The sequence below is a fragment of the Adiantum capillus-veneris genome, chromosome 10 (assembly GCF_014529385.1).
Source record: "Adiantum capillus-veneris isolate H3 chromosome 10, ASM1452938v2, whole genome shotgun sequence".
Classification (NCBI taxonomy): Eukaryota; Viridiplantae; Streptophyta; class Polypodiopsida; order Polypodiales; family Pteridaceae; genus Adiantum; species Adiantum capillus-veneris.
The window spans coordinates 20,185,078-20,208,837 of NC_140940.1; the positions used below are offsets into that span (position 1 = coordinate 20,185,078).

The 23,760-nt window shown below is 42.1% G+C and overlaps 1 protein-coding gene across 3 annotated transcripts; it reads right to left on the reverse strand.

Moving 5' to 3' along the window:
- Nucleotides 1–307: 307 nt before the first annotated feature.
- Nucleotides 308–2,726, reverse strand: LOC147448523 (bidirectional sugar transporter SWEET5-like). Of its 3 annotated transcripts, none has more exons than XM_086521095.1 (6): nt 2,492–2,726; nt 2,300–2,336; nt 2,141–2,192; nt 1,078–1,239; nt 854–973; nt 308–748 (listed from the first exon to the last, which is right to left on the reverse strand). In XM_086521095.1, exons 1-6 carry the CDS (start codon nt 2,565–2,567, stop codon nt 455–457), a joined length of 741 nt encoding a protein of 246 aa, XP_086377221.1. In that variant the 5' UTR covers nt 2,568–2,726; the 3' UTR covers nt 308–454. The 3 variants fall into 3 exon arrangements, with proteins under 3 accessions (XP_086377221.1, XP_086377219.1, XP_086377220.1); XM_086521093.1 differs by having other exon boundaries at nt 1,967–2,192; nt 2,492–2,713; XM_086521094.1 differs by lacking the exon at nt 1,078–1,239 and having other exon boundaries at nt 1,967–2,192; nt 2,492–2,716.
- Between the last annotated feature and the right edge of the window lie 21,034 nt (nt 2,727–23,760).

The following is a 23,760-nucleotide window of genomic DNA, read 5'->3' on the forward strand; positions in this document are numbered from 1 at the left end:
CAAGAATAGATTAAAGGTGAAACTAATAACTCAATTTTTGTTTCAACCCATAAACCAACGTTTTTCAATATATAACATTTGAGATTTTATTTTGAAACTCCTCAAATAATTCAACAAAGTTGGTCACTAGTAAATTTAACATAAAAATGTATGAGGACATATAAGTGTCCCATTATCAACCTAGTGACGTTACTGCATATTTGGATTCATATTTCCTTTTAGAGCAGCTACACTGATCACCTTTGGCGAGTTTATTTGTTTAAAAAGGGAAGGTCCATTGTCAACATTTTCCATAAATTTTGGAAGATTCTATAAATGAACTATCCTATTTGTGGGATAGATTTATATATTAAACTTTCTGATAGCAGCATTAGTATTGAGGTCAATACCATGTTGATGAGACTTGATTGGTCTTAAAGGGTCAATGGAGCTACCATTCATAGAGCCATACGTACTAAACTTGTTCTTTGATAGCAATTAATCTAGATGGACCTACAGTGATAGACACCGTCGATGGTGATGGTACCCTTTCAAGGTGAGTTGAATCCCCTATAGAAGTGAATGTCTCTTGTTGGGGAATCTTGATTTGAATTGTTACATCATTCTTTGAAGTCTCCTCCTTCAAGAAAACCTCCACTCTTAGTGATAGTGTGCGCTCTATTATTGGGCATTTTTTTCTCATACAAGACAACATGCAACCCAAGAGCATTTGTACACACCCTGTCAAGACTCCTACCCCATTTGGAATCTGGAAGATTGCCACACACATGAAAATTAGAATTAACAAGAGGTCACAAATGAAAATAGACATTAACTTAATATTACTACTAAGCTAAACAAGTTAAGAACTTACCATAATGTATATATCCATGGATAAAAGTCCATATGCCACCCATGTCCCACCCTTGATGAACGCTAGTATGGATGCATGTGGTTTCAAGTAGCTTTGATCCTTGTAAGCCAAAGCCTCCTTCTAGAAAATCATGACCACAAAAGTAAAAGTTAATATAAGATCTAATTAGGCTTCCTTAATAAAGACTTGAAAAAAAAAGAAAGATGAATACTATCTTGCTATACCACTTGTGATAGCAGCCCCAAATGTATAAGACTACTGAAAATTCCACTGATAATGCCCATTGCCTTGATCCTACTACTTTTACTTTCCAGCAGCCACAACATGATTCCAACGGTGATGCCCAATGCACATGACGTAACTATAAGTTTCTTTAGAGCATGTCTCTGGTGCAAAAAGTAAAGGTGTAAGTTATACTTAGTAATACATATAAGAGCACAAGGAGAAGTTGACATGGAGCAAGAGGATTGCAAGGAAGTAGTTGCAACCTTTGTGCTAGTACATGTATACTAGTATAGACATGTCTTCAGGCATAGTACTTGCCAAGATGAATGTTGTTCCTCTCACAAGAAGTTTTGGACATACTCTCACAATAATTCTCACTTTGTGACTTACCTCAGCATCATGAGCTTCTGTGAGGGAGGCACCGCATACCTAGCTAGGTACGATTGGGAGCAGGGGACCGCTGGCCCCGTGGGGGGGACCGGTGGTCCCTTGCCTTCAATCGTACCTAGCTAGGTATGTGGCGCCTCTCGAACAGAAGCTCATGATGATATGCATTGTATGAAAAACAATGAAAAAAACTCCATTTTCCTACATGAGAAAATTCCTAAATCTTCTTGTGACTATCTTGGTTAAGTGAAAGTACGTGTTTTAAGACACGTGCATAGCTCAATGTGTAGAGGGTGCACATAACACAATAAATGTAAATGTCCATAAGTATGGAGCATGTGCATGTACATTTGTGTGCAAGAGTGTGGATGCATTTCAATGGTAGGAAGATTTTGTGAGTACACAAAGATTAACCTCCTATAAGCATGGGTATAAATGATTTAAATTAAAATAGTGTAGCTTTGTCATGAAGAACGATTAGGGTATGAGACAATAGCATACTCGTTGAGGGCAGGGAGAGAAGTAAAAGAAGGGGATGAGGAAAGCGAGGGAGAGGCCACAACCCAGCGAGTTAGTGAGGAGGATCCAAAGGGCAAATTGGCCTCGCACGCAAGCATACACCATCCACATGCAGCACGTCATCATTCTCACCATCTGCCCGTTCACTGCACTCACCACGTCTTCCGCGCAAGCCGATTTGGTTCGCACCATCTTCAGTACCGACGGCCTGCATACCAATGTTCACTTTCCTCAATCGTGTGTGTGTGAGAGAGAGAGAGAGAGAGAGAGAGAGAGAGTGAGCGAGTGAGTCGAGAGAGAGAGAGAGAGACTCACAAAGACGCAAGGAAGAATGTTACCGATGCTATGTTACCTGCATCAACACCGCCAAAAACGTGCATGAGCAGGCGAGTACTAACTAGCACACGAAGCCGCAAACATAGTATTATTAAGGTTGATGCTGCTTAGGCTAAACGTACTATAAGAGTCGTCCGCCGAGCATGACAATCAGAGCTGCAGGCAGCTTACCTAGAACGCCGAGAACATGAATCGCAAGATGAGGGTGATGGTGGTGACGAAGTATTATATGATGGAGGAGGGCCATGTAATTAAGTCTGCATGAAATGTTGATGAAGAGAGGGAGGAGGTCCAGCAGCTTGTATGAAGCAGAAGTAGCGAAGTCAGGTGATTGCAGTATATTACCTACTCAGGTGGAGAGTGTGCATGCATGTGATCCCAAAGATATTAGCTCGACGTTGCAGAGTCAACGTAGTTAAAATCATTAGAAGCAACAGCGCTCTCTCTCTCGCGCGCGCGCGCGCTAAATCCTCAGGCGCGCAACACTGATGAACGCGTTTTCTTTAACTCCTCTCTCTCTCTCTCTCTCTCTCTCTTCACGAGACTTCTTGCGCGTGATCACCCGGTTGCACGTGGCACTCACTCACTTGCCCTCGCCAAAAACATTGTTCTTTAAACGTCCCTTTTTGGCCCAACTTTACCATAAGATTTATCTCCCCTTCACAAGGCATCTTTCCCATTGTATGAAGGCCAAAATTCTCACGAGTATGTAGTCACGATTTTGAAAACGTTTCTTTAGCTTGAATCTTGCTAGATGCTCCTCTGCTTTGAGGGGGAAAAGGGAGGGAGTCGACACGTGCAAGGAGGGAGAGATGCCAGCAATTGGAGAAGAAGAAGAGAATCTTAACGTCGTAGGAAGCTATCCACACACACACACACACACACAGAAGAAGAAGAAGAAGACCGAGTTGTCATGTCTCCCAGTTCTCCACATTGGCCCAAGCCCTCCACATCATTCGACTGTCTTCCCTATGTGTGCAGACAAGGCCGCGAGCTGAGTAGGATTGTGCGCAGGGAACTCTGTCTCTCTTTCTCTCTCTGTCTGAGTAGGATTGTGTGCAGGGATCGCTTTGTCTGTGTAGGATTGTGTGCATAGAACTCTCTCTCTCTCTCTCTCTCTCTCTCTCTCTCTCTCTCTCTCTCTCTCTCTCTCTAGTGAAGTCTTTTTTTGACCTAGTAGACAACAATTCACTCTTTTGATCATAACTTCTTCATCCGAACTCCGATTTGGGTAATCTATAGCCTCAATCGAAGAGCATGACGTCCTCTACGCATTGATGGAAAGACAAAAATTTTCAAAGTTATGAAAGGCGTTTCTGTAGCAGCATTTCTTAAGTGAATAGGTTCAGGAAAGTTAAATCTCGTCTCTTATTTTACATACAATGTCTTCCGGCACTCGCAAGGGTTCTTCTTCTTCAACGAGGTCCACAACCATTGTAGAAAATGATCCAAAATCTCCTAAGTGTGGAGACAACAATATAACCACTGAACAACCGATATCAAAAACCATGATCATGACATACTTGGTATCATTGCAAGAGACCGTAAACAAACAAGGTGAAGACTTACGGGCACTTGCAATGGAGAATGGCACGCTAAGGGTTCTTGTGGTTGAGAATGAGAATCTCAAGAGGACACTTGAGATGAAAACATGTTTGATGCAACTTGAGAGGAAGTCAAGGAATGTAAGCTCTCTCTTATGGACTTGAATGCTTTGGAGCGCATGAACAAAGTAGAGCACGACCATGTATTGAAAGAGGAGAAATTTGACACCATGAGCCGGGATGTATGCAACATGAAAAATGTATGCACAAAAAAGTCTTGGGCTTATGTATGTGGTAGCAATGTGGTTCCTAATTCCTCCCTCATGCAAGCTATGTGCTCAAACAAAGAATGTTGAGAATGTGGATGTGGAGGAGTTGAAAGAATAGGAGCGACGTTCCAAGAACATTGTTATTCGTGGAATCTTCGAAGAGAAGTTAGAGACGCCTCCTTCTCTTGACATCGTTATCGAATTTCTTCAGAATCCACTTTCGCATGTCCGGAGTTATGGTCTTTTAAGCACATAGAGTGGGTAAGCAAGGAGCTCCTCGCTTGGGAGAACGGCCAATTGTATGCGCCATGATGGATGAGACGAAACGAAAGATTATCCTTGATAATAGTTGGATCTTTCTGAGGGATACAAAATGTTTTATATGTGAAGATCGCACTATTAAGCAACAAAGTATGCCTCACAAGGCATATCAAAAAAAGAATTAGAAAAACAAGGAGATCTCTCGCGAAGAAAATGTGCCCAAGAAGGAGGCAAGTCCCTCGAGCAAATAGGGATGCGGGACTATATAGGCCGAGTTACCATTGAAAATATGCTTTTGAAATTGCAATCGATGTCCATGGAATGCAGGGGTTGGCATTGATGAACTAGCAAAAAGGATGTTGTACTTCTTGTTGAAATTTGGGAGCATAATACACAAAGGATTAACATCTTGGAGGATTACAATGTACATTCATTGATGTGGTCAAAGGATCTCAAGCAACGAAGAGGGCAAGGAGGAGTAGCATGTATGGTTAAGAAAGGATTGAGAGATTTTGTATCAATTGTGAGAGATGACAAGTACAAACGTTATGTATGGTTGAAAATTATGACACCAAAAAGAGCACCTATTTTTGTAGCCGGTTGCTACATTCCTCATCATATGCTTACATTGATAGAGATCGTCCATTTTTTGATTTAAAAGAGGACATTGCTTATTTCAAAGGTGAAGGTGATGCTATTGTATTTGGGGTAATGAATGCTTGCACAGAAACATTGCAACATGATACTCAACAATTTGATATGCCATACATTTCAAGGGATTTGGAGGAAGTTCACTTGTATGATCGTACTTCAATGGATGAGAAAGAGCCGGATCACTATGGAAAGCTAATTTTACACATGTGTAATAGCACGGGTATATATGCTCATTTCCAATGGTGTATCTTTGTGGAGTGGAACCAATGGATTTACATGTAGAAAACGTAATGGGGATAGTGTCATTGACTATATGCTACTCGCCGAAGCCATCATATTGTATTGCATACAAAGTTTTATGTTTGGCCAATGGATCCCGGAATCAAACCATCAGACCTTATGTATCGACCTTGCATGTGGAGAAGCAACTAAGCATGATAATCTCAGCATAAAGGAAGAGAAGTTATCATTATGTATGGATTCCAAACGGGCATCAATGTATATTGAAATGGTTGAGCAAAAGTTATGGATGACAAAGCTTCAATATGACACACCATTGGCAACTAAATGGAAAGCTTTCAAGAAAATTATTTGTTCTTGTGCCAAAGAATTCTTTGCCATAAAGCATCTGTCATAATAATCAGTAGCTAATTCTACTAAATGATTTTCTCATGTTAAACTGATTATTTAATATGGGGAAGTGCCAGGGGAGAAAAAGCTAGAATATTGGTTAAGCTAGCAGACCGGCCGCAGTAGGGATCCAAAGGAGGGAAATAGGGATCCAAAGGGGGGGCCATCCACAAAAGAGCTATGTGCAACAATGGGCTCAAAAGACCCTAAGGTTCAGCCCATTAAGACTTACAAAATGCTAAGGTTCCAAAATTCAAAGGTTGTGTCCAAAGGTCAACATTAGGGGAATTGGATGCTTTGAGAAGTCTTTGTCAAGCCCTACATAGGAGGGGGCGAGCCCAAGAAGTAGGGGATGAGAGAGAAACACCCACACACACTCACAAGCTTCATTTGTACACAAGGGGAAAGAGGGACACATGTCAGCTCCCTAGGCCAGATGCCCACAAGGTGTACTCAAATCCTATTGGATGGCCATGGAGGTGGACCAATGAGAATTAGGCTAGAGTAAATCTAGTTTAATTAATTTAAAAACACCTAATAAAATAACCAATAAGAATTAAGCTCTCTAGAAGACTATTGGAAAGTCTCCCAAGGGGACCAATGAGCATTCAACAGCCCAATGGCTTGCCTGATTCCTATTAGCTAGGAGGCAAAGGGGTCCAATGAGAAGTTTAGTTGCATATATTAATTACCTAAAGCTCTCACAAAGGGTATTGCTTCACACAGGTCTAGGGCATACTTGTACAACTAGTATGTCTCTAGGCCTGGCCACCCATAGTCTAGGTTATACTTGGTCCGGTCGCTCGAGTTTGGGGCCGACTTCCTACTTTGTCTGGCCGCCCTCATATAAGAAGGCATTGAAGAGATCACTATTTGCAATGTGGTAATCATGCTGTTGTTGTATGTGGATGATGCAGTGCTTCTAGCACACACTTTAGAAGATGCACAAAAGCTTATGGTTGTCCTTGAGAACTTTTGCTTGCATAGTGGGATGATTGAGAATAAATAAAAAACAAAGGTTATGCTTGTGAAAATCAACCATAAGGAGAAGCCATGCATTGTGTACAACAATGAGACACTTGAAGTTGTTGAGAGCTTTAAGTACCTTGGCCTTGAGGTTCCATCCAATCACAAGTGGCATGAATGTGCTATGCATTGTTTGGAAGTGGGAAAGAGAGAATATTATGCATTTGAGAACATGTGTAATGCGAGAAACATCAAGTGTTGGGTTCTTAAGAAGTACCTTTTTGACGCATTGGTGACACCGATGTCGTGCCATTTTGCGGACATGGGGTGACAGATGTAAATCAACATACATATTCGAGGTTTTGACAAACTTATGGACAATGTTACCAGTTGTACCAGTACAAGTGAGACCAGTGGGCGTGACCGAGCTGACGGGCTTTGTTCATGGACACCAGCGGGACCAACAGTAGTGGGACCAGTACCAGCTGCGCCAGTTCAAGCAAGGCGTGTCTTGAGAGCCAGTATCTTGGGCGCCAGTGTTACCAGTGCTAGTGTCTCAAGAGCCAGTATCTCAAGCGCCAGTGTTGCCACGACCAGTGTCGAGTATAGAAGTCTTGAGAGCCATTGTCTAGTACCTTGAGCAACAGTGTTACCAGACCAGTGTCGAGTACCAGAGTCTCAAGAGCTAGTGTTAGTATCTCAAGCATGAGTGTCGAGAACCAGAGCCAGTATCTGGAGCGCCAGTGTTACCAGTGCTAGTGTCTCGAGAGCCAGTATCTCGAGCGCCAGTGTTACCAAAACCAGTGACTCGAGAGCTGGTGTCATGAGAGCCCTGTGTCCAGTGTTTCAAGTGTCAGTATCAGTGATGAGTTCTAGTGTCCGGCGTCAGTATCAATGTCTCAAGAGCTAATGTCTCAAGAGATTTGTGACGGGATAGCCGCCTGTATAGCAATATGGATGTGCCAATACCAATTAGACCAGTGGGCCGGCTGAGCTAACGGGCACGTTCCCGATCACCAGTGAGGCCATTACCAGTGTCACCAGTACCGGCTGCACCAATTCCAACGAGGCATGTATTGAGTGCCAGTGCCTGGAGAACTAGTATCAGCTCCGCCAGTTTCACCTAGACAAACCAATGGGCACCAGTACTAGCGGCTACGCTAGTTTTAGCCAGACACGTGGGCACGGCCAAGCTGACAGGATTTGTTCCCGAGTACCAGTACCAGCTGCGCCAGTTCCACCCAGACCAACTTGTTAGATCAGTATCAGCATACAAGTATTGAACCGAGGAGCTTTGTATTCCAAGTTAAAAGCTGAGGTTTTGCATGGTGTTGGGAGGCGTTGTAGCAACGACCTAATCGCAACCCACACAAAATTATAAAATCCGTGGATCAGCAACCCAGCTAGGGCATGGAAGCACGAGCATCGGGTGAATAGAAATAGAAGATTCAAGAGAATATCTCACCAATGCAAGTAGATATTAGCCATGGCAAGACTAATTCTAATCATACTCTAATCACTAATCAATCAACTCCTACACACATCAAGTCTACCGAAGTCTGACTTGCCAATATTACGGAGTCACAAGAACACAGTCAACACAAGCATCCATGATCAAAGCACACACTAATTGCATTGAAGTTGGCTTTCCCAATCATCACATGCCAACCAAGGTACTCTAATCACATCATACACAAGTGGCATTGAGCTCAAGGCTTTTAAACCTTCATACACTTAAGCACACAATTAAGCACAAACTCTAATGACATGACCAAGAGTGCACACACACTACACTAATCAAGAGAATTAGAGAAGTAATCAACTAATTGAAATACTTATGGAAGAAGAGAGTTAAGATCAAAGCAAGAAGTACACTCTGACTTGCCAATATTACGGAGTCACAAGAACACAGTCAACACAAGCATCCATGATCAAAGCACACACTAATTGCATTGAAGTTGGCTTTCCCAATCATCACATGCCAACCAAGGTACTCTAATCACATCACACACAAGTGGCATTGAGCTCAAGGCTCTTAAACCTTCACACACTTAAGCACACAATTAAGCACAAACTCTAATGACATGACCAAGAGTGCACACACACTACACTAATCAAGAGAATTAGAGAAGTAATCAACTAATTGAAATACTTATGGAAGAAGAGAGTTAAGATCAAAGCAAGAAGTACATACCTCTCTCAAATCTAGAATAATGAGAGTGTAATACTACTTCAAATGTAGATAAGATAAGACTAATGAGTAAAATAGGGATTAGATTAATCAAGCTTCTCTAATTGCAATGGATTAGTACTAGCCTCTTAAGCATGGGCATCAAGCTCAAGGCTAGGCCATCCATAGAGTGAACACTCAAGAGAGAGAGAGAGCTCTCAAAAGTGGATCCTCAAGAGTGGATACTCAAGAATGAAGCCTCCTTGCATAAAGGCTTCCTTTTAAAAGCTTTCGCCACAATCCCTTCTACTATGGGTTTAAGTTTGAGCCCTCTAGCTAGCATATACAACTTTGGAAGTCCCACTGAGCCCAAGACTTATACAAAGTGAGTAGGAAACATGGTGCACATCCATAGCATATCTCCTGCTTGATGCATATTTGGTGTAGCATGTGTTAGCGACTGCTAACATTCCCCCCTTCCTAATTTGGTGCACGTCCTCGTGTGCCGGTGAAGCAAAACACGGTGAGATGGTAGAAAGCAACTCCATGGAAGGAATGTTGAGCTGCAAAATATAAGAACAAGTAATGAGCATCAAAGGCCACCAAGGATAAAAACATGAAGTGCAATGGACAATCATGCAAAGTGATTTTCTTCTTCTAAAAGATGGGTGAATCATAGTCAAAAACTAAACAACATAAAACAAAAAAGACACTCAAATTATCATGAAGATTAAACCACTTGAAATTTCAGTTTTATGCATGAAACACAAGCAATCAATCATAACCTTAGGCTAATGCAAGTTCATAAACCTACTAGCTTAAAAACTATGTGACCAATCTTAATAAATCATTCAAGTCTATCATGTCTATGGCTATAAAAAAGCTCTTAATCTATTAGTACATTGTCACATCTTTTTGAAGCTCATGGAAGTTTTTTGTTGTCATTCATAAAGAGAAGTAAAGCTCAATACAAGGCTACCACCCCAAGGCGAGTCTAGGTACGACTCTTGGCTCCTTGAACCCTCAAGAAGGTATTCCAAGAATCTACTAGCTCACCAAGGTGACGACTAACCCCTATCAACCTAGGGCATCGGTTTAGGGCCTTGACGAACCGAGCCAAGGTGATTCCCCTCGCTTGCCAAGTGCCAATAAGGCGCTAGGCCTCACAAGACACAACAGAACATAGAAATTTTCTTTTCATGTGTCTAGTAGCATTTTTGCTACTTGTTTGGACACTTTTTTGCTTCATTGTTTCATTTTTTAGCACTTTTTTATTGCTCCAAAATGAGATGCTAATGGCAATTGGACTAAAGGACTGAAACCTAATCATAGCCCTTGGTCATGTTAAAAATGAATGGAGTATTAAGACTATCACTAAGAGTCTAGGACCAATGAGAAATGAACCTACAATAACCTAAGGTCAAGGCCAATTACCTATGATTAGCACACATAAAACCAAAAAAATTTCTGAGTTAATTTTCACAAAGCAAAATGTTGAAACTTTAGTATGCTTAGCTTTTGAACATGAAAGAACCATAGCTTAGAAGCAAAAAATTACTTAAGCCAAGCATAGAGAATGGAGAGATGAACAAAAGAGCAAAATCATGGAAAGATTACACCTACTCATGCTCTTTTGAACATCCTTGAGCAAGCATCCCCTTTGTGTAAAGAAGTCTCTTGATCCTTTTATTACAATCCAAGCTGATTGAAGCTAAGTGTAAACAAAGCTCCAAAAGGCCTTTTATTGAAATCCAACAGTACACAAAAAAAACATAATGAAAACCTAAAGCAGGGTCTTGCATACCCAAATATACCAAAGCAAAAAAACCCAAGGAAAAAAAGTGTCTGTTATGCACATGATGCTCTTTGTAGTAAATTTATGCATACACAACAAAAATGAGAGATAAAATGCTTCTACATAAGCAACTTTACAATTTAAAGTCTCTCATGCATGATTCAAAAGTTGATTAGTTTCTAGCTCACTTGAAGTATGGAATTTAAAACAAGCCAAGAGCTGAAAATAATGCAACTTTGATGAAATGAAGTGGCGCTTAAAAGCCAAATTTTACATTTTTAAAGCTTTCCAAAAAGTTGGCTAGCAACTAGCTCACATGAAATTTTACATTTTTTAGAGCAATCTATGAACTAGAGATGACTACAACTTGATGAAATGAACATGAATGGCTCTCAATAGCCAAATTTTGTACTTGAAAGCTCTCAAAAAATTTGGGTAAACACTGGCTCAGAACAAATCACCATCAATACTGCTTGTCCGTTTTGAGTGTGTGAGGGGGTTTTGTGAGTCTTGCCGTATAGGAGAGTCCCACCCAAAAATTTCATGTGTGCGTGTGTTTGCATGTGTGTCTTGCGCCAAGTATGGCAAAGATTGTGGCTAATTAAATGTGTAGCGCTACAACTTCCAGTAGGTGTGTGTGGTCACGGGGTCCCACCAAAAAGGGATAGACTCACAAATACTAGGTCAATGTCCATGGATGCTATGAGATCAATGGCCATGCTACTGTAACAAGGGCTATGTGCAGTTGTAGCAAGAGGTTGACTGCATGGTTTGTGCTAGCGACTCGGGCATTGACTACTCGAACGCAGGCGGATTTGACGCCAGTGCAATCACTTTCCATGCACACTCATATTTCAATGAAGTAAGGTGCAATGCACTATCCCACATCAAATTAACCTTAAAATTCCAAACCTATCGACCAATCCCTCAATCAAAATTTAAATTCTCATCTATTTGTACATACTATCAATCCACTCTCGCCCATTTTTCCATTTATGCTCAAAATTGATCAATTCATACACAAGATGAGTAATCAAATCTTCTTTGGCTCATTCAAATCCAATTTTTTCAATCATTGCAAAAGTAATTGCTCATATTCAAAAGCCCTAATCATTCAAACCGAATCGGCTTGTCATTTTGGTTTGCATGGCTACATGCTCATGATTATGGCAACTCGTAAATGCACAATTTAAAGAAATTTTTACCATATAGAATTCGCATTCATGACAATGGTCAAAAAATCATCGTCAATTGGGTACCAATTGAATCATCCCCAATTTGGATACCAAATGCCATTGAGTACGCACACACTCCCAAATTTAAACCGAAATTTTATGCACAAAATCCATCAATTTCTCATTGTAATGTTCAAATTGCAAAATCAATCAAACATAAGTGAATGCATGCATGCTTAATTTTTAAAAAATTAGCACTACTTTTACCCAATCAAGCAATGCACACACTCAAAAATCAAGCACAAAAGTTTTGGCTCAATTGGCAATGTATTTAGGCTTATACCTAATGATTGCACACACTTTTTATGAACATTTCACAATCAAAAATTATTTAGGTGCCCTAATTGACCATCAATCATAGAAAATCAAGTGGTCTTGGATAGGCAGCGGTGCCAAATGTTGGGAGGCGTTGTAGCAACGACCTAATTGCAACCCACACAAAATTATCAATCCGTGGATTGGAAACCCGGCTAGGGCATGGAAGCACGAGCATCGGATGAATAGAAATAGAGGATTCAAGAGAATACCTCACCAATGCAAGTAGAGATTAGCCATGGCAAGACTAACTCTAATCACTATTCATCAACTCCTACACACATCAAGCCCACCCAAGTCCGACTTACTATAGACTAGAAACCCCAAGCACACTAATGATAAGCACACACTAATTGCATTGGTGTTGGCCTCTCCAATCACCACATGACAATCAAGGCACTTCATCAATAGCTATACACACGAGGTGAATAGTGTTAGAGTTTCATAAAACCTATCCACACACAAGCAAACAATAGGGTACACACACTCAATTTTTGCCAAAATTTTTGGCAATTAGGCTTATCCAATGATTGAATTAGCCTAACATACACATCAATTACATGATTGCATACTTATATACCATCAATTCCATCACTTTATATGCATGCACACACTCAAGATTAGGTGCACACACACTTGAATTTTTTGACAGTTTTTTTTCTCTTTGGTGCATTGCACACACAATTTTTAATGCACACACATGAATTCTTGATGAAAATTAAGAATTATTTTGATACACACAAGGTTCATTAGTCAAAATTTGACCATCAATTTCATTCCAAGTGAATCAAATTAGGTGCAAAGTGTAGGTCAATTGAGTTACACACCTAATTTTAGCAAAGTGTAGGTCAATTGAGTTACACACCTAATTTTAGCAAATAATTAGCACACATTGAACCACATTAGTCAATCAGGAATTGACATGAGCAAATGAGTGCACTTACATTGTAATCACACTCCAAGCTATTCCTTTGCTCCATGCGAAGACACATCATTGCACACACAAGTGTGTGCACCATCAAATCAGCTCCAAAATTGACCATTGTAGGCCAAAAATCAACACTCAAATCATCAAATTATGCATAAATTAGTACAATTAACTTGATTACAGTGATGGTTCCACCTCTTACAAGGGGATTAATCATACATTACACTTCAAATGTTAGCGGTTAGGTTAGCAGTTAGTCAAATATTAGTAAAAATTAACATGGAATTAGTACAATTAGCATGGAAACAAAGCGAAATTAGTAACACTTAGTATGAAATTAGTGAAATTGGGGGTGAAATTGCGGGTTTGGGGTATTCATAACTCAACAATTAGCTTCAATTTCTTGCACAACATCATCAAATTAAACCAAAATTGAGTCACACACACTCAAAAACCAATGGAATTAGTAGTGAAATTACTCTATTCTAAACATCCTATACTCACTAGCTTAGGTTATCGATCCCCAACAGCGACGCCAAATATTGGGAGGCATTGTAGCAACGACCTAATCACAAACCACACAAAATTATCAAATCCGTGGATCGGCAACCCGGCTAGGGCATGGAAGCACAAGCATTGGATGAATAGAAATAGAGGATTCAAGAGAATACATCACCAATGCAAGTAGAGATTAGTCATGGCAAGACTAACTCTAATCATACTCTAATCAGTAATCAATCAACTCCTATACACATCAAGTCCACCAAAGTCCCACTTGCCAATCTTACGGAGTCACAAAGAACACAGTCAACACAAGCATCCATGATCAAAGCACACACTAATTGCATTGAAGTTGGCTTTCCCAATCATCACATGCCAACCAAGGTACTCTAAGTACTTGTTTGGAATGGCTTCCAAGAGGTTTTGAAACCTATGATAGGCTCCTACAAAAACCACCTGTGGAATAGCTGCATGGTACTTTGAAGCTAATTACTGGTACTTCTACAAGTTACTTGAGCAACAACCTATATCACTATTGGTGTTGTACACATTTTCGTATACCTTTGCAGCGAGTTTGAACTTATGTGGCTCTCCTTCTAAGGGTTCCAAGGGTATCTTAATTGATCTAACCAAGTGTGATGCAAGAAGAACTTTTGTTTGACTAGCAGTCATGTAATACATATGCTTGGCACCTTCCACTAGCTCATAATAGTACCCCTCAACCAAATAGCTCCCTGCAGAAAGTATGTTTCCCCAGGAATCACTCAAGGCTCTTGTTGTTTTGTATTTCTCCTGTGAGCACCTCAAAAGGTAGAAGTCAGCTCCATCTTCATTGGCATTGGTGGCAATGGTATCACCGATGCATAGAGCATTAGTAATTGCGTCATGGTGCCCACCATACATCGTTAGATCTGATCCTTCATCATTGCTAAAATATTCACTTTTTTGCATTGTCACCATCCAATGCCTCAAGGGTTAGATACTCCTAGTTATCAACATGTGTGTTGTTCAAGCATCACGTCCAACGCTGGGACATACAAAATTCACAAAAACAAGAGAGAAGTCTTCAACGGAGTGCACTCTTGTCACTCTTGGAATATCCATTGACACAGTGTATTGATCGTGAGCCTTCAACTCGCTTGCAATTCCACTTCTTCTCCCTTGGCACCTCAATTGATTGGACCTCCCAAAAAATCCGATTCACCCCTGTGTAACCACTTTCATCACTAAATTTATGCTTCATGAAGCCAACAACATCCTTGGCACACTTCATGTGCCATGCATCAGCCTTTAACTGCCCATGTGTTAAAGCCCTCTTAACAACTGCCCCTGCCCCTGCCCCATCATGCTCCCCTTTGCCGTGGCCTGAGGCAAAGAAACTCCACATCATTTCAATGCCAGTCAAACCATAGTACCTAAAACAATGACCCACCTTCAATGCTGGCAGAAACAAATTTCTGGAAACTTTTCATCAGAGGTGGAATAAAACCTGGCGTACCTTGACACGAAGAAGAACGGTCTTGATGACTTTAATTGAGCAGCACATCCATCTGACCACACCCAGTGCTGCTTCAAGAAGTTGAATCCCTGATTTTGAAGCCAAACACTATGAACTTGCAATTAATGTTGCACAAAGAGCGTGTCATGATCTTTGTCATCAGAAATGTAAAAATGTGTATATTTTAACACCTGGTCTCTCTCGTCTCGAATGTATGTAATGTGCACCAAGATGGTGACTTGTGAAGAGTACCAATGCATTGACTGGATTTCATTTTGCTCCTTAAATGAGTAATTTTCTGCAAAGTCAATAACAGAGACCACTACATCTCTAGGAAACCTATGAATGCGATCTTTGCTGAGATTGTCACCGGGTGATAAAATTGTGTCGGATGTAAGTGATCAGATGCTTTTGAAGAAAAGTTGTGAAATCCTTGCATCCCATTTCCTTGACTAGAAGATCCTTGCACTTCTTGCCTTGAGAATGGGTTGAGGCAACGTCTTCAAACACCTTAACAGAAATTTGGGCTGCACTTTCAAGTGTTTCATTGGACAAAGCATTAATCTCTTTGTCCCACATTGATAACATTCTCCCTTCAAGCAAGGCAACTTATGAAATGCGGAGTCCATTAGTTTTCACATAACACACTTTCAATCAATGTGCTTACACTAGTGTATGTGTACATGGCAGCTTCACACTTACTTAAAGCCTCTTTTGGCAAGCATATAGCACACATGCAGCCACACCCATCGTCGTGCATGCCTGTCTTATTGTGTCTCATGTGGTTGAATGCTTCCTTGAGATATATCATTTGAATATGAGCAATACAGTAGCACGTGTAACGGTCCTTCAACTTACGAACAAACCAAGGTTGCAATTCCTCAAAACATCTGAGTGAGGTATTCAATGATTTTTTTCTACCTCCAAAGTACCTAGAGCACCTCTTTACTATCATGGTACTTCGATGACTACCTTTGAAAAGAAATCTATGGTACTTTCAAGACTACCTTTACAAGGTATTCTAGACTCTTTCAAAGATTCAGAGTACCTAAAGAGCCTCTTTACTGTCATGGTACTTCCATGACTACCTTTGAAAGGATCTCTATGAACTTTTTCTACCTCCAAAGTACCTAGAGAACCCATTTAAACTCGCATGGTGCATTCAAGACTACCTTGCGAGGTACTCTAGACTCTTTCAAAGATCTAGAGTACCTAAAGAGCCTATATACTATCATGGTACTTCCATGAGTACCTTTGAAAGGAACTATATGACTTTTCTTTGCCTCCAAAGTTCCTAGAGAACCTCTTCACTCTCATGGTAAATAACTACCTTTGAAAATAACTCTATGGTACTTTCAAGACTACCTTTGCAAGGTACTCTAGACTCTTTCAAAGGTCCAAAGTACCTAAAGAGCCTCTTTACTGTCACGGTACTTCCATGACTACCTTTGAAAGGAACTCTATGAACTTTTTCTACCTCCAAAGTACCTAGAGAACCCATTTAGACTCGCATGGTACTTTCAAGACTACCTTTACGAGGTATTCGAGACTCTTTCAAAGATCCAGAGTACCTAAAGAGCCTTTTGTACTATCATGGTACTTCCATGACTACCTTTGAAGGGAACTCTATGACTTTTCTCTACATCCAAGGTTCATACCTATGAAATTTTAGGAGCATACCAGTGAATCATCAAGCAAATGTATTGGATGCTTTATGTAAGATTTTCTACCCAATCGTTTTCGACACACATCTTTTTTGTTTGGCGACACTCTTGTCTCTATCTGCCAAAAGGAAAAAACAAGGTCTTTTGTCGCCTGTGTGATGGTGGAACTTTGAGGTAGTTGACGACTACATAGTTGCAAAGGAAATGCACCAACCTCAGCTTGTTTTAATTGCGAATTGGCTGCTGCAAAGTTTCACCGATGCAATTCAGTAAATTTGGCCATCTTGGAGATGCTAATAAACCTTGATGGATCTCCTTCACTAGTATTCACCAACATCATGTAGTTAGCTCTTTTAATCTTCAGCTCCTCTTCAGACATGGATGCTTTGACTTTAGTAATTGTGCCTCGAATATTGGATAGTATTGACTTCTCAGATGCATGATGCAAACGTCTAAAAGTTGGCAGTCCTATAAGACATTGAAAGGTGATTTTCTTAGCATCGCAAGTCATGCCTTTTGTTGCTTCTTGCCAGCATTTTGAGACTTTCATGCAAACCTAATTCACATCTTCTATTGACCTTGAACCTGATGCATCACTTTCTCGTTGTCTCTTGCGGCTCTCTCTTTTCATCATAGACCAATATTCTCAAATCCGATGGTTACCTTCATGGAAAATTATGACTAAGTTCATCCTGTGGTAATTGTGAGTCATGTCATCATGAAGTGGATTGTATTGCGCATGCTGCTGAAAGTACTCAGAGCCCTGTAGTGTACTTGGAGGTGACTCTCGTGCACAATCCTCTCTTCAAAACATCCGACACCACAAGCAATGGCCGGCCATCCAACATGGCAATTGTGTGGAGGTTGTTGTTGGTGCGGAACGTGCTCTCCCAAACAACTGAAATCAACATTCCACAAAAGGTGACAATCGAGTGGAGGTTGCTGCTCGGACACAACCTGTTGGCCAATCTCCTGCTGCAACATCTCCATCCCGATCTCCTGGACCATAGTCTCCACGCCTTATGAAAATCCTCCACAAGGTCCCTCTACAAGTTCCTGCTGCAATTTGCCTTCTTCTTGCAAGGTAGAGAGAGAGAGAGAGAGAGAGAGAGAGAGAGAGAGAGAGAGAGGGGAGCTTGTAGATTGCTGAAGGGGTAGGTAGAGAGTCTTGCATTCGACTAAATCAAGAACCATTAAAGTGGTTGACACAATGCCTTTAGAAATATTGAATATCTATCTTTTGGCTTTTGAAAACTGCCAACAAAACACCATCCAAGAGTGCCTCACAAGAGGTGTCAAGGACACTACTTTTTGCACCACCAACCCATGCTTTCAGCCTAGCATAACCATTATACTTAATTAACTTGGCATGAACAATACTTTTGCAAGAGAGAGAATTAGAGAACATGACAACAGTTGAGGATAGGGTTTATGTGGAGCCGGTCCCCCCTCCAAAAGGCTTTTGTATTATAATTTCTCCCATAAAGAAAGACTTGGTACAATACAATCTTTGTGTTCCTTGAGACCTTGATGGTGCAATGAAGATAGAGAGCTTCATGTACCACAATTATGCCAGTAAGTTAGCTAAATGAAAGCATTAACTTGTCCCTGGCCTCAATCCCAAGACCTCAAACACCTTCGAAGGTGGAGAGAGCTAGCAGGGAATGAGGGTAGGGAAGAGGAAGAAGAAACATTCTTCCGAGAAAGAAATAGTTCCTCACTTATCATCACTCTTGTTGCTTAGCATAGCATAATAGCATAGTAATGAAGATAGAGAAGATGTCAAGCTTTAGCATTGAAGCATGCCTCTTGGTTGGATTTGCATTCCATAGCCAAGAGTATTGGTGTAGGCTCTCAACTTCTTAACAAGCTTGGAGAAGGAGATGGAGTTCTTGGACTTAGCACTTCACAAAGTGAGAGTGTGTGTGAGTGTGTGTGAGAGAGGATATCTTGCAAGCAAGCCCCCTAGTTGCTTGGGTCGTCCCCTCATTCTAGCTCATGCCTTTGCTCATTGGCTCTCTCAAGACTAGCCAATCAAAAGTTATCATAAAATCTAGTATAACCAACCCAAAAGATTTTCTCATAGTAAACTGATCACTTAATGTGGGAGAATAAACGGGGACAAGGGTTAGAATATAGACATGTGCTTATGGATCTATCTCAACACGGGGCTAAGGTTAAAGGGGTCCAAACGAGAGAGGGTGTGTCAAAGAGCAAGGCTATCTACTGGAGCTTAAAGCCTTAGGGTTAGCTTCATTAAAGACCTCAAACGGTTAGTGTTAAAAGTCCTTTGACCTTAGGCAAGATACGGCTATGCTTGAGGTGGGAACCCGGCCCAAGCTTGAGGTGCTTGTTGTGGTTGCTGACTAAGGTGCTTGAGGTGCTTGTCTTGATTGAGGTGCTACGGTTGAGCTTGAGTTTAGAACCTTCCCCAAGCTTGAAGGGCTCAAGGTGTTCCAAAAAATTCAACAAGATCCCTACTTAAAGGAGGATGAGCCCTCATTGTAGGAGCTAGAGAATGAACACACACACCCTCACACAAGTCAAGCCTTGCCTAATGAAGCAACAGGGACACATGTCAAGTTCCTGTCCATGTTTCCCTCATAAGGTCCCTAAAGCCTATTGGTTGGCCTCTCATGGGGTCCAATGATAATTTAGCTAATTTAATTAATTGTTTTTGCATTTATCAAGTCCTCTCTCTCAAAGGGAAAAGGGAGACACTTGTCGTGCTTGCTTGATATGCACTATGCAAATGATTGGCTAGGCTTGAAGGGGTCCAATGAGCTTCCACTATGTGCTAGAAGAGGGGGTCGACCAAAGCAAGGAGGGGGCTAGCTTGGGGGGTATACTCTCCCACAAACACGCACACATACACACACACACACACACACACACACACACTCATTGTGTGAAGTGCAAAGTACAAGAGCTCCGTCTTCTTCTCCAAGCTTGTTGAGAAGTTGAGAGCCTACACCAACACTCTCGGCTATGGAATGAAAATCCAACCAAGAGCCATGCTTCAATGCTTAAGCTTGCCTTCTTCTTCATCTTCATTACTATGCTATTATGCTATGCTAAGCAAGAAGAGTGATGATAAGTGAGGAACTATTTCCTTCTCCAATGAATGCTTCTTCTTTCTCTTCCCTACCCCCATTCCTGGCTAGCTCTCTCCACCTTTGAAGGTGTTTGAGGCCTTGGGACTGAGGCCGGGGATGGTTATGATGCATGAAGCTTTTCATCTTCATTGCATCACCTAGGTCACAAGGAACACAAAGATTGTATTGTACCAAGTCTCTCTTGATGGGAGAATCTATAATACAAAAGCCTATTGGAGGGGGGAACAGTTCCACATAAATCATGTCCTCAAACTGTTGTCATGTTCTCTAATTCTCTCTCTTGCAAAAGTATTGTTCATGCCAAGTTAATTAAGTATAATGGTTATGCTACTATCGCTAATTAAGTTCACCCTCTATTTCCCAAAGTAGTCTCATGAAAATGTTCACTCTGATTCTCTTAATTTTTCTATTCTCAAAGTTCGTAGGCCATTTTTATTACATTGGTATCAGAGCTATTGGTTTTTTTTTTTCTTACTTAAGAAGAGAGGTCCTTAAGTTTTCCATGAAAGGTTGGACCTATTCATTCCAATAGGGTAAGTGGGACAGGGATCTATTATCTTGGTTGAGAAGCACTTAGTCCGAGGTACACCGTTGGGAACTATAGTCTTAATAATGGAGTCTCTCGGGGCTTGCCTTTGGCTTAACCATTATTGAGCTACGAGCAAGCTCAACGGGAACCATAATGAACCGAGAAATGTTAGACCCTCTCTACTAGTCTTTGCAATCAATAGTGTGTAAACCACGGGTATGGCTACCTGAGGACATTTTAAAGGTAAAAAAGAGTAGTACTAAGGTTTTTGAGGGTACCAAAGCACAAAGTAGTTCTATATGTAAGTTTAATTAGCATGGCTGACAATAACCAAGAGAGTAGAATAAACATTGATAACTTTGATTTTGCACATGAAGGTGCTAATGATGATGCCCCCATGTTTGTTAATTATCTTGCTATTAGGTTGCATCAAGCTATGGGCAACCCTAACTTGTAAGCGGAAGTTACCCAACAACTTTGTGCTTATGGGATATCCCTTCCTCTCCAAGAGGAGAGAGAGCTTAGGAGGCCTCTTGATGAGATTCCCAAAAGAAGACTCTCTCTCTTAACAGAGGAGGAATCCAAAGAACAAGAAAGAAGCGAATCCCTAAGCTCCTTTGAAGATGTGGCTCCACGAAGACTGTGGTCTAGACAGTTGCCAACTCCTCCCAAGAGGAAACAGTCAACCCATAGTCCTTCTCCTCGTCACTCTGAAAGGGAAGAGAGGAAACAAAGGAAGAAAAAGGCAAGAAAGAGGGGGTATGTTTTGTGCTTGTGCTTGTCATTTTTGGTACCCCCACTAAGGAGGGCTTCTCGGAATCCTTCAGTTTGCAACACTGAAGACAATGGACATCGTCGACCATGGACGAGTGGCTACGGGAATTCTCCAATTGGAGAATGGACGAGGAAGAAATTGAAGAAGCACTAAGAGCCTTCATCAAAGTGCTGCTTCCGGACTACACCGTTGTCAACATCCAGGAAGTAAGTTCTCCATGTCGCATCTCTCATTCTAACCGTAAATCAAGAGCCACCAGAGGGAGGGCAGCAGGCTGCTCTCATTGCTATCACCGACCGCACTCCATCAATGAGAGCCATCAACAGAAGTAAAGGAGAAGCGGAAATCCTCTACATCGACGTTCACCACGAAGAAATCATACATATTAAGGAAGGAAAGAGGTTAGTAAAGCCTCTCTTCCCCAAGGAATCTAAAAATAAAAGTGTAGCTTTGGCTCCTAAGTGGCCCAAAGGAGCTACTCGTGCCAAGGGAAAAGGAGGGCTAGGCGAACCCTAAGTCACATGACCCCCAAGGAAGAAGAAACACCCCGGGCCACGTGAGTGCTTTGAGTTTGGCTCTGGAAAGCAGAATCGTGCCCATGCTACCAGAAAGAAAGTCATCCAAGGTAAAGCGGTGGAAGATCGCTTATCGATTTGCAGTGCGCATGCGAGTACTGCCAGTTCACTTCAACAACCCCAAAGCGGAGGTGATGACGACTGGTTTTTGAAACAGCGGTCGTCATTAACCAACTCCAATCGATGACGAGCACAATACCTAAGTTGTTTTTAACATTCACCACCCCCCTTCTATGCTTGCCCACTTCGGGTCGCCACCCCTCCATTATCAACAGAGGACAGCTTCTGTCTCTCCTGCTCGGCTCCGCCAACCCACTATCTCTCTCTTACCTTGCTTCTATGTCACCTATCCCACTGGGCGCATAAAACAAGCTGCCACCCTTTTCTTCCACTAGTGGGCCGCCATGCTTGGACAAAAGTCTCCCTCTCTCTCTTTCATTATTCATATTAACTCCCTCTCTCTCTCTCTCTCTCTCTCTCTCTCACACACACACACACACACACACACACACACACACACACACACACCCTTCTCGCTCGTCCATACTCCCTCTGGCGGGCCGCCATACCTCACCCCCCCCTCCTCTCGTCCACACTCTTTTGACCTCACCCCCTCTCCCCTCCCCTCTCCTCTTGTTTTACTACCTCTGGCAGACCGCCATACCACCCTCCTCTCTCCCACTCTCTCACCACCTCACCAACCCCCTCTTATTTGACATACGGTGGGCCGACCCTCTCTCTCACACACTCTCTTCTCTCTCTCTCTCTCTCTCTCTCTCTCTCTCTCTCTCTCTCTCTCTCTCTCTCTCTCTCTCCTTCCTCTAACCCGCCTCACACTACTCCCTCACTCCCACACTCACTCCCTCTCTCTTTCCCGGGTCTCTCTCTCTCCCTCCCTCATTCGAACTCTCTCTCTCGCTCTCTATTGGCCAGGCAGCCCGAAGGTGCATTGTCTCTCTCTCTCTCTCTCTCTCTCTCTCATAACACACACACACACACACACCTCACCCGTCAAGCCCACCCTCATTCCACCCTCTCTCTCTCTCTCTCTCCCTCTCTCTCTCTCTCTCTCTCTCTCTCTCTCATAACACACACACACACACACACCTCACCCGTCAAGCCCACCCTCATTCCACACACACACACTCACTCCCTCACCTTCCCCATCCCATTGACCAACCCCCCTCCCTCGTTTCTATCGGCCACGTGCAGCCCGAGCCCGCCCTCTTTGTCTCTCTCTTGCACTCTCATCAAGCCCGCATGCCAGCCAGAAGGTCTCTCTCTCTCTCTCTCTCTCTCTCTCTCTCTCTCTCTCTCTCTCTCTCTCTCTCTCTCTCTCTCTCTCTCTCTTATTCACACTCCCCATACCCCTTCACACACACACCTCACCCCCTCAGCTCATAGGCTCTCCCCATCCCTCACTCCCGCCCTCTCTGTCTCTCTCTCCCCTCGTCAAGCCTGAAGACACAATGAATAAACACACACTCTCTCTCTCATAATACACACACACCCCCCACCTCGCCACACACACACACACTCCCGGTCCCTCTCACCCCCCCTCACGAGCTCACTCATGCCATCGCTGCCCCTAGCCTGCGTACTAAGAAAAAATTATATATATATATAATAAAATTACTCCCTCTCTCTCGTTCCCACACACGTGCACTCCCCACACACACACACACACATACAACCTCGTATATATATATATATATATATATATATATATATATATATATATATATATATATGCACGCCTACATGCACTCACATATACACACAGTACACACACGCATATACGCACACAAAGAAAAAAAGAAAAAAAACAAAGAATCGACATAGACGCCCAAAGAATAAAGACGGTCGAGTCGCACGATGGCGACACCCAATCAAGGAATGACGCCGAAGGCATGCCCCGGCCGGCCCCGAAACTGGCGAACGCGCTACACTGACGCACCTGCAAGGCCTGCCGTCGTTCGCCGACATCTCGTTTACTATGCATCTTTGCAGTAATA

What these genes read in the sequence shown, in the direction of transcription:
- LOC147448523 (XM_086521093.1), bottom strand. Translation starts at nt 2,567, where the DNA reads ATGGCCCTCCTCCATCATATAATACTTCGTCACCACCATCACCCTCAT. An exon ending in ACATTCTTCCTTGCGTCTTT is followed by an intron (nt 2,193 to 2,299) that starts GTGAGTCTCTCT and finishes ATTGGTATGCAG; the next exon opens with GCCGTCGGTACTGAAGATGG. An exon ending in TGGGGCTGCTATCACAAGTG is followed by an intron (nt 974 to 1,077) that starts GTATAGCAAGAT and finishes ATGATTTTCTAG; the next exon opens with AAGGAGGCTTTGGCTTACAA.